Below are 12158 nucleotides of genomic sequence, written 5' to 3'. Positions count from 1 at the left end.
CTATTAAGTTAGTTAATATGCAGTTACCCACTTTACTGGAGAAAAATATTAACACTTCATATTCTTATATTCAGAAATGACTCAAAGCATCAACTAATGAGTCACTGCTGAACCACTCCCTCTAACACCTCCCTAGGTGTTCCCTGGTTAGTGATTTCCTCTTCATAGCATCCAAACCAATTGTGCTTGGCTTGCATATTTATAAAGATGATGACTCCTTTAAATCCCTCAGGCTAGAACGCCATCAGATCACTTAAAATATGTATGTCATGAACAAAATCTTGCTGGGAATCTGTTGTGATTCCTTGCTGGATAGTTTTCTGTAAGAAATCTATCTCTTCTACTGTTGTCCTAGTATGTATAGACTCAAAGGGAAACAAGACTAAAATAAACCAATCTGATTATTTTAGCTGCTGGACTAGATCTATTTGATTAAGCCTAGAGGAAATGGAAGCATTTATAGGTCTCTTCACTCATTTCATCTGTCTTTTAGAAGAGTGTATGCAGATCATTTCCAGGGCACAGAAGAGAATCATTTTTGAAGTTATACAAGGCTGAGTCACTGTATTCTCTATTAAACAATTCCAAAATTGTCTCTCATTTTCTGAAGTACCATTGTTACTGTCATCAGAGAATATAAAAACAGACCAATGTACTGGGTAATTTTCTTTCTAAATTTACAGGTTCGGAAGTATCAATATAAATGACCCTCCCTACAATTTCAACATGTTTTGTTTTGTTTTGTTTTGTTTTTGATATCTATGTTAAAGGGCACTATTAAATCCAATCTACTAATAATTGAAAAATGGTTAAAACCTTATTACTCTAGAGCTGGGTATGAATGCTGCATTTTATACTGATCGTCTTATATATTTTCGCATTGCCAACATTTCAGTCATTTCACTGATGAGAAATGTGAAGTAACCAGAAGAGGAGAAACTACAGCTGGTAATTTTAATGTAGAGATCTAACGTTTACCGAGCACATATTTTATGCTAACCCCTTATTATGAGAAGTTTAAATATTTTATCTCATTCCATGTTCACACCATTGTGAATTAGGCATCAGTTTCAGTTTGTAATGGACAAAGAAGCCAGTGCTTTGGAGTGATTTGAGAATATTATGTTAGAACATGTGGGCATTTGTACTAAAGACAGATGGATTCTTGTATTGGTTCTGTAGCTTGCCATTGGTGTGATTTTCAACACATGAAATTTTCTAAGCCTCAGTTTCCTTACCTGTGAAAGGTGATGACAGTAGTACCTGCCTGACACCCTAGTGTAAGGATTAAATGAAACAACGTGGGGACCCCTGGCTGGCTCAGCAGGTAAAACATGCAACTCTTGATCTCGGGGTTGTGAGTTCAAGCCCCATGTTGAGTGTAAATATTATTGAAAAATAATAAAACCTTGAAATAAAAAAAAGAAATAATGTGTAGCCTAAAATCTGGTCCATAGAGAGAGCTGACATATTAGCTATTTTAATAATTATTATTGGTATTTGGGCACCTGAGTGGCTCAGTCGGTTAAGCATCAGACTTTTGGTTTTGGCTCAGCCCGCATCTCAGTTTCTGGGTTCAAGCACTGTAGCCATCTCTATGCTGTCAATGCAGAACCCACTTGGGATTCTTTCTCTGTCTCTCCCTCTGGCCCTCAAAATAAATAAACATTTAAAAAAATAATTATTGATATTTAAGGTCAAGCAAATAGTAAGGGACTGACCGATCTCAAATCTGACTGTAAATGTTTAAGACTCTAAAATCTTTGGCAAAAGTGATAGTTATAATAAGCAAGAGTATAACAAATGGTCAGAATAAGTGTTTGTATTGATTCTTTGAGGATTGTAAATATTCTGCTTCTAATTACCTTGATTAATCATAAATTCACAGTATTTTTGTACCTTTCTCAGTGTTTCGCAAAAACATAATAAACATCATCATTTGATGTAATGTGTTTGGATAATTCCAATAGCAGATATGTAATATATATATATATATATATATATATATATATATATATATATATATGTATAAAATACATATATTTGTCTCCTTCCCTTAAATTTAGTAAATGATTCAGGTATATGTTCTTGGTTTATCAAAAAGCATTAGCAGTCTTCAGATTCATTTTGTAAAGTGAACAAAACTGAGAAATCAACCACCTAAATAATAGTGGTAATGTCAATAGTAACAATAGCTAATATATATAATATACAATACCAACTATGTCAGGCATAGCTTTCTAGTTACTTAACATATGCTAGTTTATTTAATTCTCACAGCCTTCTTATGAGACAGTCTGTGAGAATAAACTGAGTTGAATTGTCTTACAGTTGAATAAACTGAGGCACAGAGAGGTGGAGTATCTTGCCAAAGGTTACAGAGTTACTAAGTGGAAGAATTGGGATCCACACCAAAACAACCTGGCTCTCGAGCTTGTGCTCTTATGTATTTAGCTATACAGTACACAAACTAAATAATTGCAAAAATTGTGTCTTTTTTTTTCCCTGCAGGTATTTTGATATACTGAGTGATACCAGCCCCCAAGTGTCTTGTTATATTACAGCACCATCAAATGTTCTCCAGCATCTAGAATGCCGGATTATTAATAGCATGAGTTCTTTAGTAGTGAGTGATAACGAAGAGTTGGTCAGTAATGTCATCACTGTTGAGTGCTCAGATGTAGAAAAGGAAATTCCATTTCCAATATGCATTGCAATTCCATTTACTGCACGTTACAGGGGAAATTACAGAGACATCATGGTGAAAGTGTCTGACGTAAACCTTGGATCAAGTTACCTAACTCCAAATTCACTGGAAGGAATGAGAAGAAGTTACAAGGTTGGTAAACCATTGGCTATATCTACATTTGCTGTTTGACTCCTCTACTAAATATTAGTCAGGCTACCAGACTGTGTATAGATATAGATAGATTGTGTAATAAGTGGAAAGGCTGATTAGGTTAACACCAGTGAATTCACAATTTTTATTTATTTTTTGCTATCTATAAAGATCAAAGAGCAGAAGTTATTGACCAAACTTAGGAATGAAGAACTTGTGTCTAGGACCCAGCAAATGTATTTTCACCTGGAAAACAATACCAAAATCATGGCTTACTCAGCTTCATGCCCTAGACTAGCATTAGAGTAACATTTCTAATGTGATGGACCTCTGTCTAAATTTAAGAAGATTGGTATCCCCAGATAATACTAGTTTTATTTTTATCATTCATGAGTTGGGAAAATATGTTTAAAAAAATGAACAATTGTGTGTGTGTGTGCGCACGTGTGCCTGGCGATAGTTATTAAGTCTATAAATTGTGTTTTGTTTATACACAGAAGACAGTATATGTGGTAGTTAGGATGTGGGTTGTGGAGGAAGACTGGCTGGGTTTGCAGAAGGGGTCCTATACTTTCTTGCTGTGTTAGCGTGGGTAAATTATGTAACCTTGCCAAGACTCTATTTCTTTATCTGAAAACGAACACAATAATAGTGTCTACCTGATAGGGTCATAGGGATCAAATGAGTAAATGCACTTAAGATAAAAGTAGCCTATAAACATGTGTTAGGAGTTAATAAATTAGACTTTATTGTAATAACTCTGAACTTCTCTACTGTCACAAATTCTTGTTTTGAAGACAGAATATAACAATTGTTAAATTAGCATAAAGTTGACAGGAACTAAGGTTAAAGATTTTTCTGTGGGCCACTGAATTTACCATTAAACAAAATATTTTTCTTCTTAGCTTTAAGTAAGTCATCATTATTTGAAGACGAGGGCAAGGAATCAATGTTTAAAAATTCCACAAAACAAGAAATTCTTTATAATACATCTCTTCTTTTTCTGATTTGGGACTTTTCTGAGTTACAAACAAGGTTATACAGTAGAATATGAAAGCTAAGCTTGTTCTAATTATTTATTCCAATTCATGTCCCTGATACATTTTATATTTAGCCTAGGAAGACTGCATGTATAATAGTCTGATCAGCATTGCTCTTGATTGTGGCTTTTTCATCTTGACCAGTCTACGTGACTGACATTATAAAAGCAAAAACTGTTGATAGTACATGTGACTTTCACAAAATGGGCAGGCAAGATGTTTAGTAAATGGATAATCAAAGCAAAAAGGAAAACAAAATAAGAGGTCCGTCCTCTACTAAAAATACAAAAGCATATGCTTTTTATAATTTTCCAAGGGTAGTTATCCCCATTCTTAGCTCAAAAATTTTAAACTCTGGAGTCCTTCCAAAATTTTATGTGGTTCATCCAACATTTAAGAATGCTAATTCTAGAGTCAGATAAACAAACCATCATCAGGCTTCTGTTCATGGCAACTCCCATGCTTAAAAACACTTCTGGTTCCCAGCATCTGCCAAATGTGCAGGAAATGCACAGCCACCACCACCAGCTCTGGGAAGACTTTTCTTTCTTACTTCTCACCATTTTCCCTTCAGCCAATGAAGACCATTCATCTTGCCCTTAAGTTTCCCGATGACGGTTTCGTGACGTGATATTGTGAAATGTCTTCCTCAGTTTTTAAATGACAGATTATTTTCCGTTGTGAGTGTCCCTGAAATGTTTGCTTATGTGTGTGTGTCTGCATATTATCCACTCATGCTGGGGTGGAGCCGGAATGGGGGGACACATGAATAGACCAATTACCAATAGACCAATAGAGCCTTCCTCCTCATTTTAAGCTTTGGTGGTTACACGAATAGATCATTTTGCTTTCCTTCATGTGCTCAGTTCCCTTTTGTATGATAAAAAAAGCTTCAATATGTGACTGCATATATGCATTAAAAATGTAAATGTCAGTATATAAAAAATAAACACAAATGTCTCTTTCCAGTTTTTTTTTTTTGTTGTTGTTCCCACTGCATGAAGGGGAAGAATAGAAAAAATGGCTTTGCTAAGAGATTGTGAGCTGTCAGAAGGAAGAATTTGCTGACGGTACAGGTGCTTTAGTGTTTGCATAAACTACCCAAATAATGAAATTTGGAATTTCCTAAAACAGTGTTGAATTTTCTGGATAAAGGTCAATATCTATTAATTTTTTTAAGTCTATTTCTTTATTTTGAGAGAGAGAGAGAGAGAGAGAGAGAGAGAAAGAATACCAAGCAGGCTCTGGGCTGCCAGCGCAGAGCCCAGTGGGGGGCTCAAACCCACGAGCCATGAAATAACGTGAGCTGAAATCAAGAGTTGGATGCTTAACCAAATGAGCCAACCAGGTGCCCCTAAAGGCCAATATTTAAAGTTTATTCTGGTAAAGGAACATAGGATTCCACAAATAGTTAATATTTATGAAAACACTAAATGTGATTGTTCATTCACTATACATCTTGGGGGGGATTTAATTTAAATTTAAAAATATATTTATTTCTCTCTTTTCTATCACGTAGTCCAAATTTGAGAAACTAATATCGACTTCCACCTCATCTCATGAAATGACCAACCCTTTGGTGTTAATGAAATCTTTCTCAATTGTGAGAGATTACAGGGACAGCAGATAGACTTTTTTTTCTTTTTCTTTTTTTTTTTTTTTTTTTTTCGCAGCAGAGTATGTACAGCAGATACTCCCTGAACAGTGCTGCATTAATGTCCTTTCATGTCCTCAATCCATACAGGGGACCTGTGCTGAAGTCAAAGTGTACAAGTTGGGTATCTTTTCTGTTGTGTCTTGTTTAAAGAAAGAGTCCTTCACAGTAACAAAGAAAGGCCATACTCTTAAGCCAAGCATGGATTCCCGAGTGTCCTTAAATTACCCTCCAGGAGTTTTTGGCTCATCAGTACTGGTACAATTAAAGGTAAATGCTAAAAACTGGTAAGTTTCTTCTCATAGATTTTGTGGGTCATCAAACATAGTCCCAAAAGGATAAAGAAGATACCACTATTTAATATAACAGTAAATGAATTCTTCTTATACTTTTCTTTTTTATCCTTTTTGTCTTTTTTTTAAATTTTATTTATTAATTTATTTCAATAATAGAATTTAGTGATTCATCACTTAAATATAACACCCAGGGCTCATCCTAACAAATGCCCTCCTTAATGCCCATTACCCATTTATCCCATTGTCCTACTCAATACCCCTCTAGCAACCTTCAATTTGTTCTCTATATTTAAGAGTCTCTTATGGTTTTCCTCCCTCTCTTTTTATCTTATTTTTTCTTCCCTTCCCCTATGCTCATCTGTTTTGTTTATTAAATTCCACATGGTGAAATCATATGATATTTATCTTTCTCTGACTGATTTATGTTGCTTAGCATAATACACTCTAGTTCCATTCATGCTGCTGCAAATGGCAATATTTCATTCTTTTTGTTCGCCAAGTAATGTTCACATATATATACATATATACACATATACATATGTATATATATATGAATGTGCCCCTTCAAATCAGCATTTTTGTATCCTTTGGATAAATACCTACTAGTTTAAGTGCTGGGTCATAGGGTAGTTCTATTTTTAATTTTTTGAGGAATCTCTATACTATTTTCCAGAGTGGCTGCACCAGTTTGCATTTCCACCATCAGTGCAAAAGTTTTCCCCTTTCTCCACATCCTAGTCAACATCTGTTGTTGCCTGAGTTGTTAATTTTAGCCATTCTGACAGGTGTGAGGTGGCATCGCATTGTGGTTTTGGTTTGTATTTCCCTGATATTGAGTGATGTTGAGCATCTTTTCATGTGTTTATTAGTCATCTGGATGTCTTCTTTCAAAAATTGTCTGTTCATGTTTTTGCCCATTTCTTCACTGGATTATTTATTTTTTTGGGGTGTTGAGTTTGATAAGTTCTCTATAGATTTTGGATAGTAACCCTTTATCTGATATGTCATTTGCAAATATCTTCTCCCATTCTGTCAGTTGCCTTTTAGTTTTGTAGATTGTTTCCTTTGCTGTGCAGAAGCTTTTTATTTTGATGAGGTCCCAATAGTTTATTTTTGCTTCTAGTTTCCCTTGCCTCTGGAGACAGGTCTACTAAGAAGTTGCTGTGGCTGAGGTTGTTGCCTGTTTTCTCCTGTAGGATTTTGATGGCTTCCTGTGTTACATTTAGCTCTTTCATCCATTTTGAGTTTATTTTGTGTATGGTGTAAGAAAGCGGTCCAGGTTTTTTTTTTTTTTTTTTTAATGTTTGTTTGTTTGTTTATTGAGAGAGAAAGAGCATGAAAGGGATAGGGCAGAGAGAGAGGGAAATACGGAATCTCATGAAGGTTTCATGTTCAGCACAGAACCCAATGTAGGGCTTCAACTCACGAACTGTGAGATCATGACCTGAGCCAAAAGGAAGAGCTGGACGCTTAACCGACTGAGCCACCCAGATGCTCCTCTTATATTTTTAATGACCTAACATACAGTGTTATCAGTGATGAAGTGGGGATTTAGAGCATAATGAATCTCATTCCAAAGTACATCCCTGCTTTATTTGAAAGCTTTCTTAGCTGTGTGTGTGTGTGTGTGTGTCTTGATAATTATTAACAAAAACATATGTTGAGTATCTATGATAGAATTGATGCCAGAATTTGGGACATTCATATGATTCAAAATTTGCATCTGAGAGGATGGCAAAAAAAGAGGCTAACCAATTTAAATATTTATGATTATGAATATTTGGTTATATTTAATTATAAAACATCCCTTTTCGGGAATGAGGATTTAATATATACAAACACCATTTGCAAAGTATACACAAGATATGATAGAGCATCAGTGCACATTTTAGAAGATACACTTTCTCAATATTTTCTGTTCTTCCAGTCTAGACTCTCCCCTCATGTTCTCCTGTTTCTCTCAGTTATTGTAAGTGGTTAACGGAGAAGAAAAAATAGGGGAAAAACCCATATTATGAACTATGTATTCATAAGTATTTTCCATAAACTTTGAAATTTTAGAATTATGCTAGCTATTTTTATTAGCCACTCTTGTGTGAGAGGAAATAAATATAGTCTTGTTTTTCTAGTTTCTAGTTTCTTGTTGATCTAACAGCAGTTCTAATTAGAAATTACGTAAAATGTCTATTTTGTTTTCTAGGTCATTTTGTTGCCTACAATGAGTGTTTCTCAGTTATTTATAACATTGGACAAGGAATCTAAATTCAGAAAGACTTTGTAAAAGGGGGGCCAAATGCTGTGTTTTTTAATAAATTAATTCAGTGTTGCTTCCAGTCAACAACACATAGAGAAATACATAAAACTAGATTCTGTCAAATTTTCAGAAAATTGGCTTAGAAATGTGCTGATACTTTGCATCTTTTGCTATCAAAATATAGGAATATATGCATTTTTCTCGTTATTTAGGTCCAACCAGTTGACCCATCTTTGGTGGCATGTTTAAAAACACAGCAAGATACTTCCTACCCGGTGATATCAACAACCCCGCTGATCCACATGAAGCACCCTTTGGTACATCCTTTCCAGAAGCCAGTCACTGTATTCCTACCTTGTTCTCCACACCCTGATAAAAAAAATCTTGCATCTGAGATAGATCATAAAAGAATGGCTAGTGCCACTACAAAAAGGATCATACCACTGTACCTCAACCGGTGAGCTAAATCCTTGTATCTCTGAGTTGATGATAAACAAAGAAATGTAAATAATTTAAAAATGTAATTTGATGTCATATATTTAAAAATCATTATTGAAATATCATGCAACATTTTACTATAGATATAAAATATTGTAGACCCATGAAAGGTAATGATTTTAGACCCACAAAAGGCCCCAATGTATGCTATGTGGTAGGGTAGACACAGAAGAGGTAAAATTAATCTTTGCTTTCAAAGAAATTATGACATGGTTAATTATAAAGAAGTGGTACAGTGATTTTAACTTCTATATTTAAGAGTGTGCTCTTAATATAGGAAAAAGATTAACCTGAACTTTTCTAAAACAAAATTAAATTTGAGTTTGTATTCGCCATATCGGTGGAATACAGGTGGATAATCCCTTAATTTTTATGATTATGCAAAATCCCCACCAATGAGACAAATATACATATTGAGTTACTTGTCAGAAATGACATTGGCAATGAAATGCTAGCCTATTTCAGAAATGACATTGGAGATGAAATGCTAACAACAAATAGGTTACACAGAATAATCCCGATCTTAATTCCTGTTCTTTCACTTAATGTTTATTTTTTCTTTTCTAATGAAAAATGTAGAAGGGAATGTTTCTATTCTTCACTTCTGAAGGAAATACTTTTTTTCTTTGAAAAACGAAAGGGAGAAACAACTTCAGAGACTTAATTGAAATACTATCTACTATTAATTGAGAATCTACTGTGTACCAGGTTTCCTGTGTATATGGTCTTATCCAGTTTCCCCCACCCCACTTTATCTCCATTTTATTAGTGAGAAGACTGAGACTCAGTGATATTAATAACGTGTATAAGTCACTATACCTACCAAGTGACACAATCTTGGACACCCTTGCATATCTCTAGATTTATTTATGACTCTATGTAGCCATCCTTTATTAAGTTTGAAACTGCAAGGCTGGAAATTGAGATGTGGATTATTTGTCCTTTCCCACAATGTTTGCGATTTAGGGCAATAGTAGAATATTAGGTTGAGGCTGGGAGAGGAAATTAAACTTTCCCTTGTGTTAGATTTAAGTGAGAGAACATAAAAATATAGACATGATCCAGTTATATATACTTTTGCTACTTGGGATGGAGATCTATTTATCTGTCTATCTGTCTGTCTGCCTGTCTATCTATCTATCCAACCATCCATCCATCCATCCATTCATTTATATCTATGTAGATATAGATATATAATCTTCCAAATGGCAGTTTAGTTAATCCATGTTCCTGTGTACCAATGTAAAGTAAGATTTAAAACCAGAAATATCCTGAAGCTTCAAATTTAAAATGTACCAGTCTCATAGATTAAAGACATGCTATTTTAAATATCCCCTGAGATACATATATATTTTTTATTTGTTTTTATTAATTTTTTAAACATTTATTCATTTTTGAGAGACAGAGAGAGACAGAGCATGAGTGGGGGAGGGGGCAGAGAGAGAGGGAGACACAGAATCCAAAGCAGGCTCCAGACTCTAAGCTGTCGGCACAGAGTCCAATGTGAAGCTCGAACTCACTTACCATGAGGTTATGAAGTGAGCTGAAGTTGGATGCTTAACCGACTGAGCCACCCAGGTGCTCCCATATATAGTTTTAAAGATAAGAACTTAATCCTAAGAATGGATTCTTACCAGTAACCTGTTGCTGGAACCTAGTATTTCTACTATATATAGAGGGTGGATGGCAAAGGATTAATAAAAATAATTTGTGACTGATATGTATTTTCCATCATAAAACAAAGCAGATCCATTTGTAATAAATATGATAGAAAAATAATTAGTTTGTCCCTGATGGTCTAATCCCCTAGTCTGAGAAATAGAAATTTATCCCTGTAACACACAGATACCATTTTTGGATCTGATTAGATCAGTGTTCCTTTGCCCCTCTTTTGCTATATTTGCACATGCCTCAGAAATGACAGAGCAGAATGCAAAGAGAAATTGGAAGCAGCATACTGCATTGTCAAAAATGAAATTCCCACAGGTATAGAGATAAGAGCAGAGGCGAGAGGAGCCCCAGTAGAAATCATGCTGAGGGTGGCACATTTTCATACACTTAATTGATTCGAAACATTTGAAATCCAGTTTTTTTCAGGTAGAAGATTACACAGGGGTACTCCAGATAAATTATACTCAGGAAAAACGATTAGACACTGAAAATTGATTTATAAATTATACACATGGATCTGCTTTCCAGATCTGAGAAAGAGATTCAAGTGGCTACCAAAGCGAGTGGACAAATATTCATTCAAGATTAAGGGAAAAAATACAAAATCCTACATGATTTCCTAAGGAAAAAATTGTAATATTAATCAAAAAGATTTGAAAAGCGGAATAAAAACACCAAAGAACATACTATGGAAATAAAGAAAGACAGCATCATTCTGACATTTCACAGTAACTTGAATAATGAGAATCACAGTTACCTGCAGAGTATTTTAGAAATCCGTTTTGTAAGTGTAGTATGATCCAGTAAGCAAAATTTCTGAGAAACAGAAAGCCATCAGGATAGACTAGAAAAAGACAAGAGGACAACAGGATAAGATACAAAGATAACAAGCAGAGATGAAAAGGGACCAGTGTTTGATAAGGAGTCATTTGAAGTGATGTCACCTAATAATTACAGGTATCATCAAAGAGGCAGCCAAAACAACCATAAAAGAAGCAATAATCAAAGGCATAGTTGAATTTGATTTTCTGACGTTGATTAAAGCCTTGACTTAGAAAGTGCTGATTGATTACTAGACACAATTTATGAAAAAAAAAACAAACCCATACTTAGGCATAACATGGAAGATTTGAAATGCACGTTTAAATAAAACATAATTCTTTAACAATCTGTTTAGCAGAAGCAGATTAAGTAAAAAGGAATAAAATCAGTCTTGCCTCAATCTCACTCACAAAAGTACAAAGCAAAAAGTGAAAAGGAAAAGTTTATATGGCAAAAGGATAACAGAAGGAAAACAAGAAAACAGCATGGTGATATTAAAGAGAAAAGATGATATAAATAAAATCATCAGTTATATTAAACAAATATAAATGGAGTAAACATAATTTATACTGTTGTTCATCTTACACAAACCTTTAATATTCTTTAAAAGCTTCTATGCTGTATTTGAGATGATTTCCTCATATATTTTACCTTTTTTATATTTTGCTATTATTTATTTATTTATTAAAGTAAATTAGGTTTTCTTTTTTATTTTTTTCAGAGAGAGAGCAAGTGGGAGAGAGGAGTAGAGAGAGAAAGGGGGGGGGGGAGAGGGGCAATGGGAGAGAGAGAGAGATAGAGAGAGAGAGAGAATCTTAAGAGAGAAAGAGAGATCCTGGGATCATGACCTGAGCCAAACTCAAGAGTCAGATACTCAACTGACTGAGCCAACCAGGCACCCTTACATTTTTACTGTTTTTTTTTTTTTTAAATCAGTAGTTTCAACTGTTCATTTCAATCATTGTAACTCTCATTTCTAAAAAAAGAAAAAAAAAGATATCGATATATTTTAAAAATCTTTTGTTCTAAGATGCTCTGTTTTTTCACTATGCTTTCTATTTCTTTCGTTACCCCCTTAATCATT

The 12158-nt window shown here is 34.4% G+C and overlaps 1 protein-coding gene across 1 annotated transcript in view; it reads left to right on the top strand.

The window, feature by feature from the left end:
- The window catches only part of DTHD1 (death domain containing 1), a 64674-nt gene that overhangs the window by 4799 nt on the left and 47717 nt on the right, over nucleotides 1-12158 (top strand). Inside the window, exons 3-5 of the mRNA XM_042936647.1 lie at nucleotides 2512-2839; nucleotides 5624-5803; nucleotides 8296-8540. Of these exons, the coding sequence (XP_042792581.1) occupies nucleotides 2512-2839; nucleotides 5624-5803; nucleotides 8296-8540 (753 nt within the window). The remainder of the gene's footprint in view (nucleotides 1-2511; nucleotides 2840-5623; nucleotides 5804-8295; nucleotides 8541-12158) is intronic.

The sequence above is a fragment of the Panthera leo genome, chromosome B1, assembly GCF_018350215.1.
Source record: "Panthera leo isolate Ple1 chromosome B1, P.leo_Ple1_pat1.1, whole genome shotgun sequence".
Taxonomy (NCBI): domain Eukaryota; kingdom Metazoa; phylum Chordata; class Mammalia; order Carnivora; family Felidae; genus Panthera; species Panthera leo.
The sequence above is the reverse complement of the archived record's forward strand: the minus strand, read 5'-3'. Positions and strand labels throughout refer to the sequence as shown.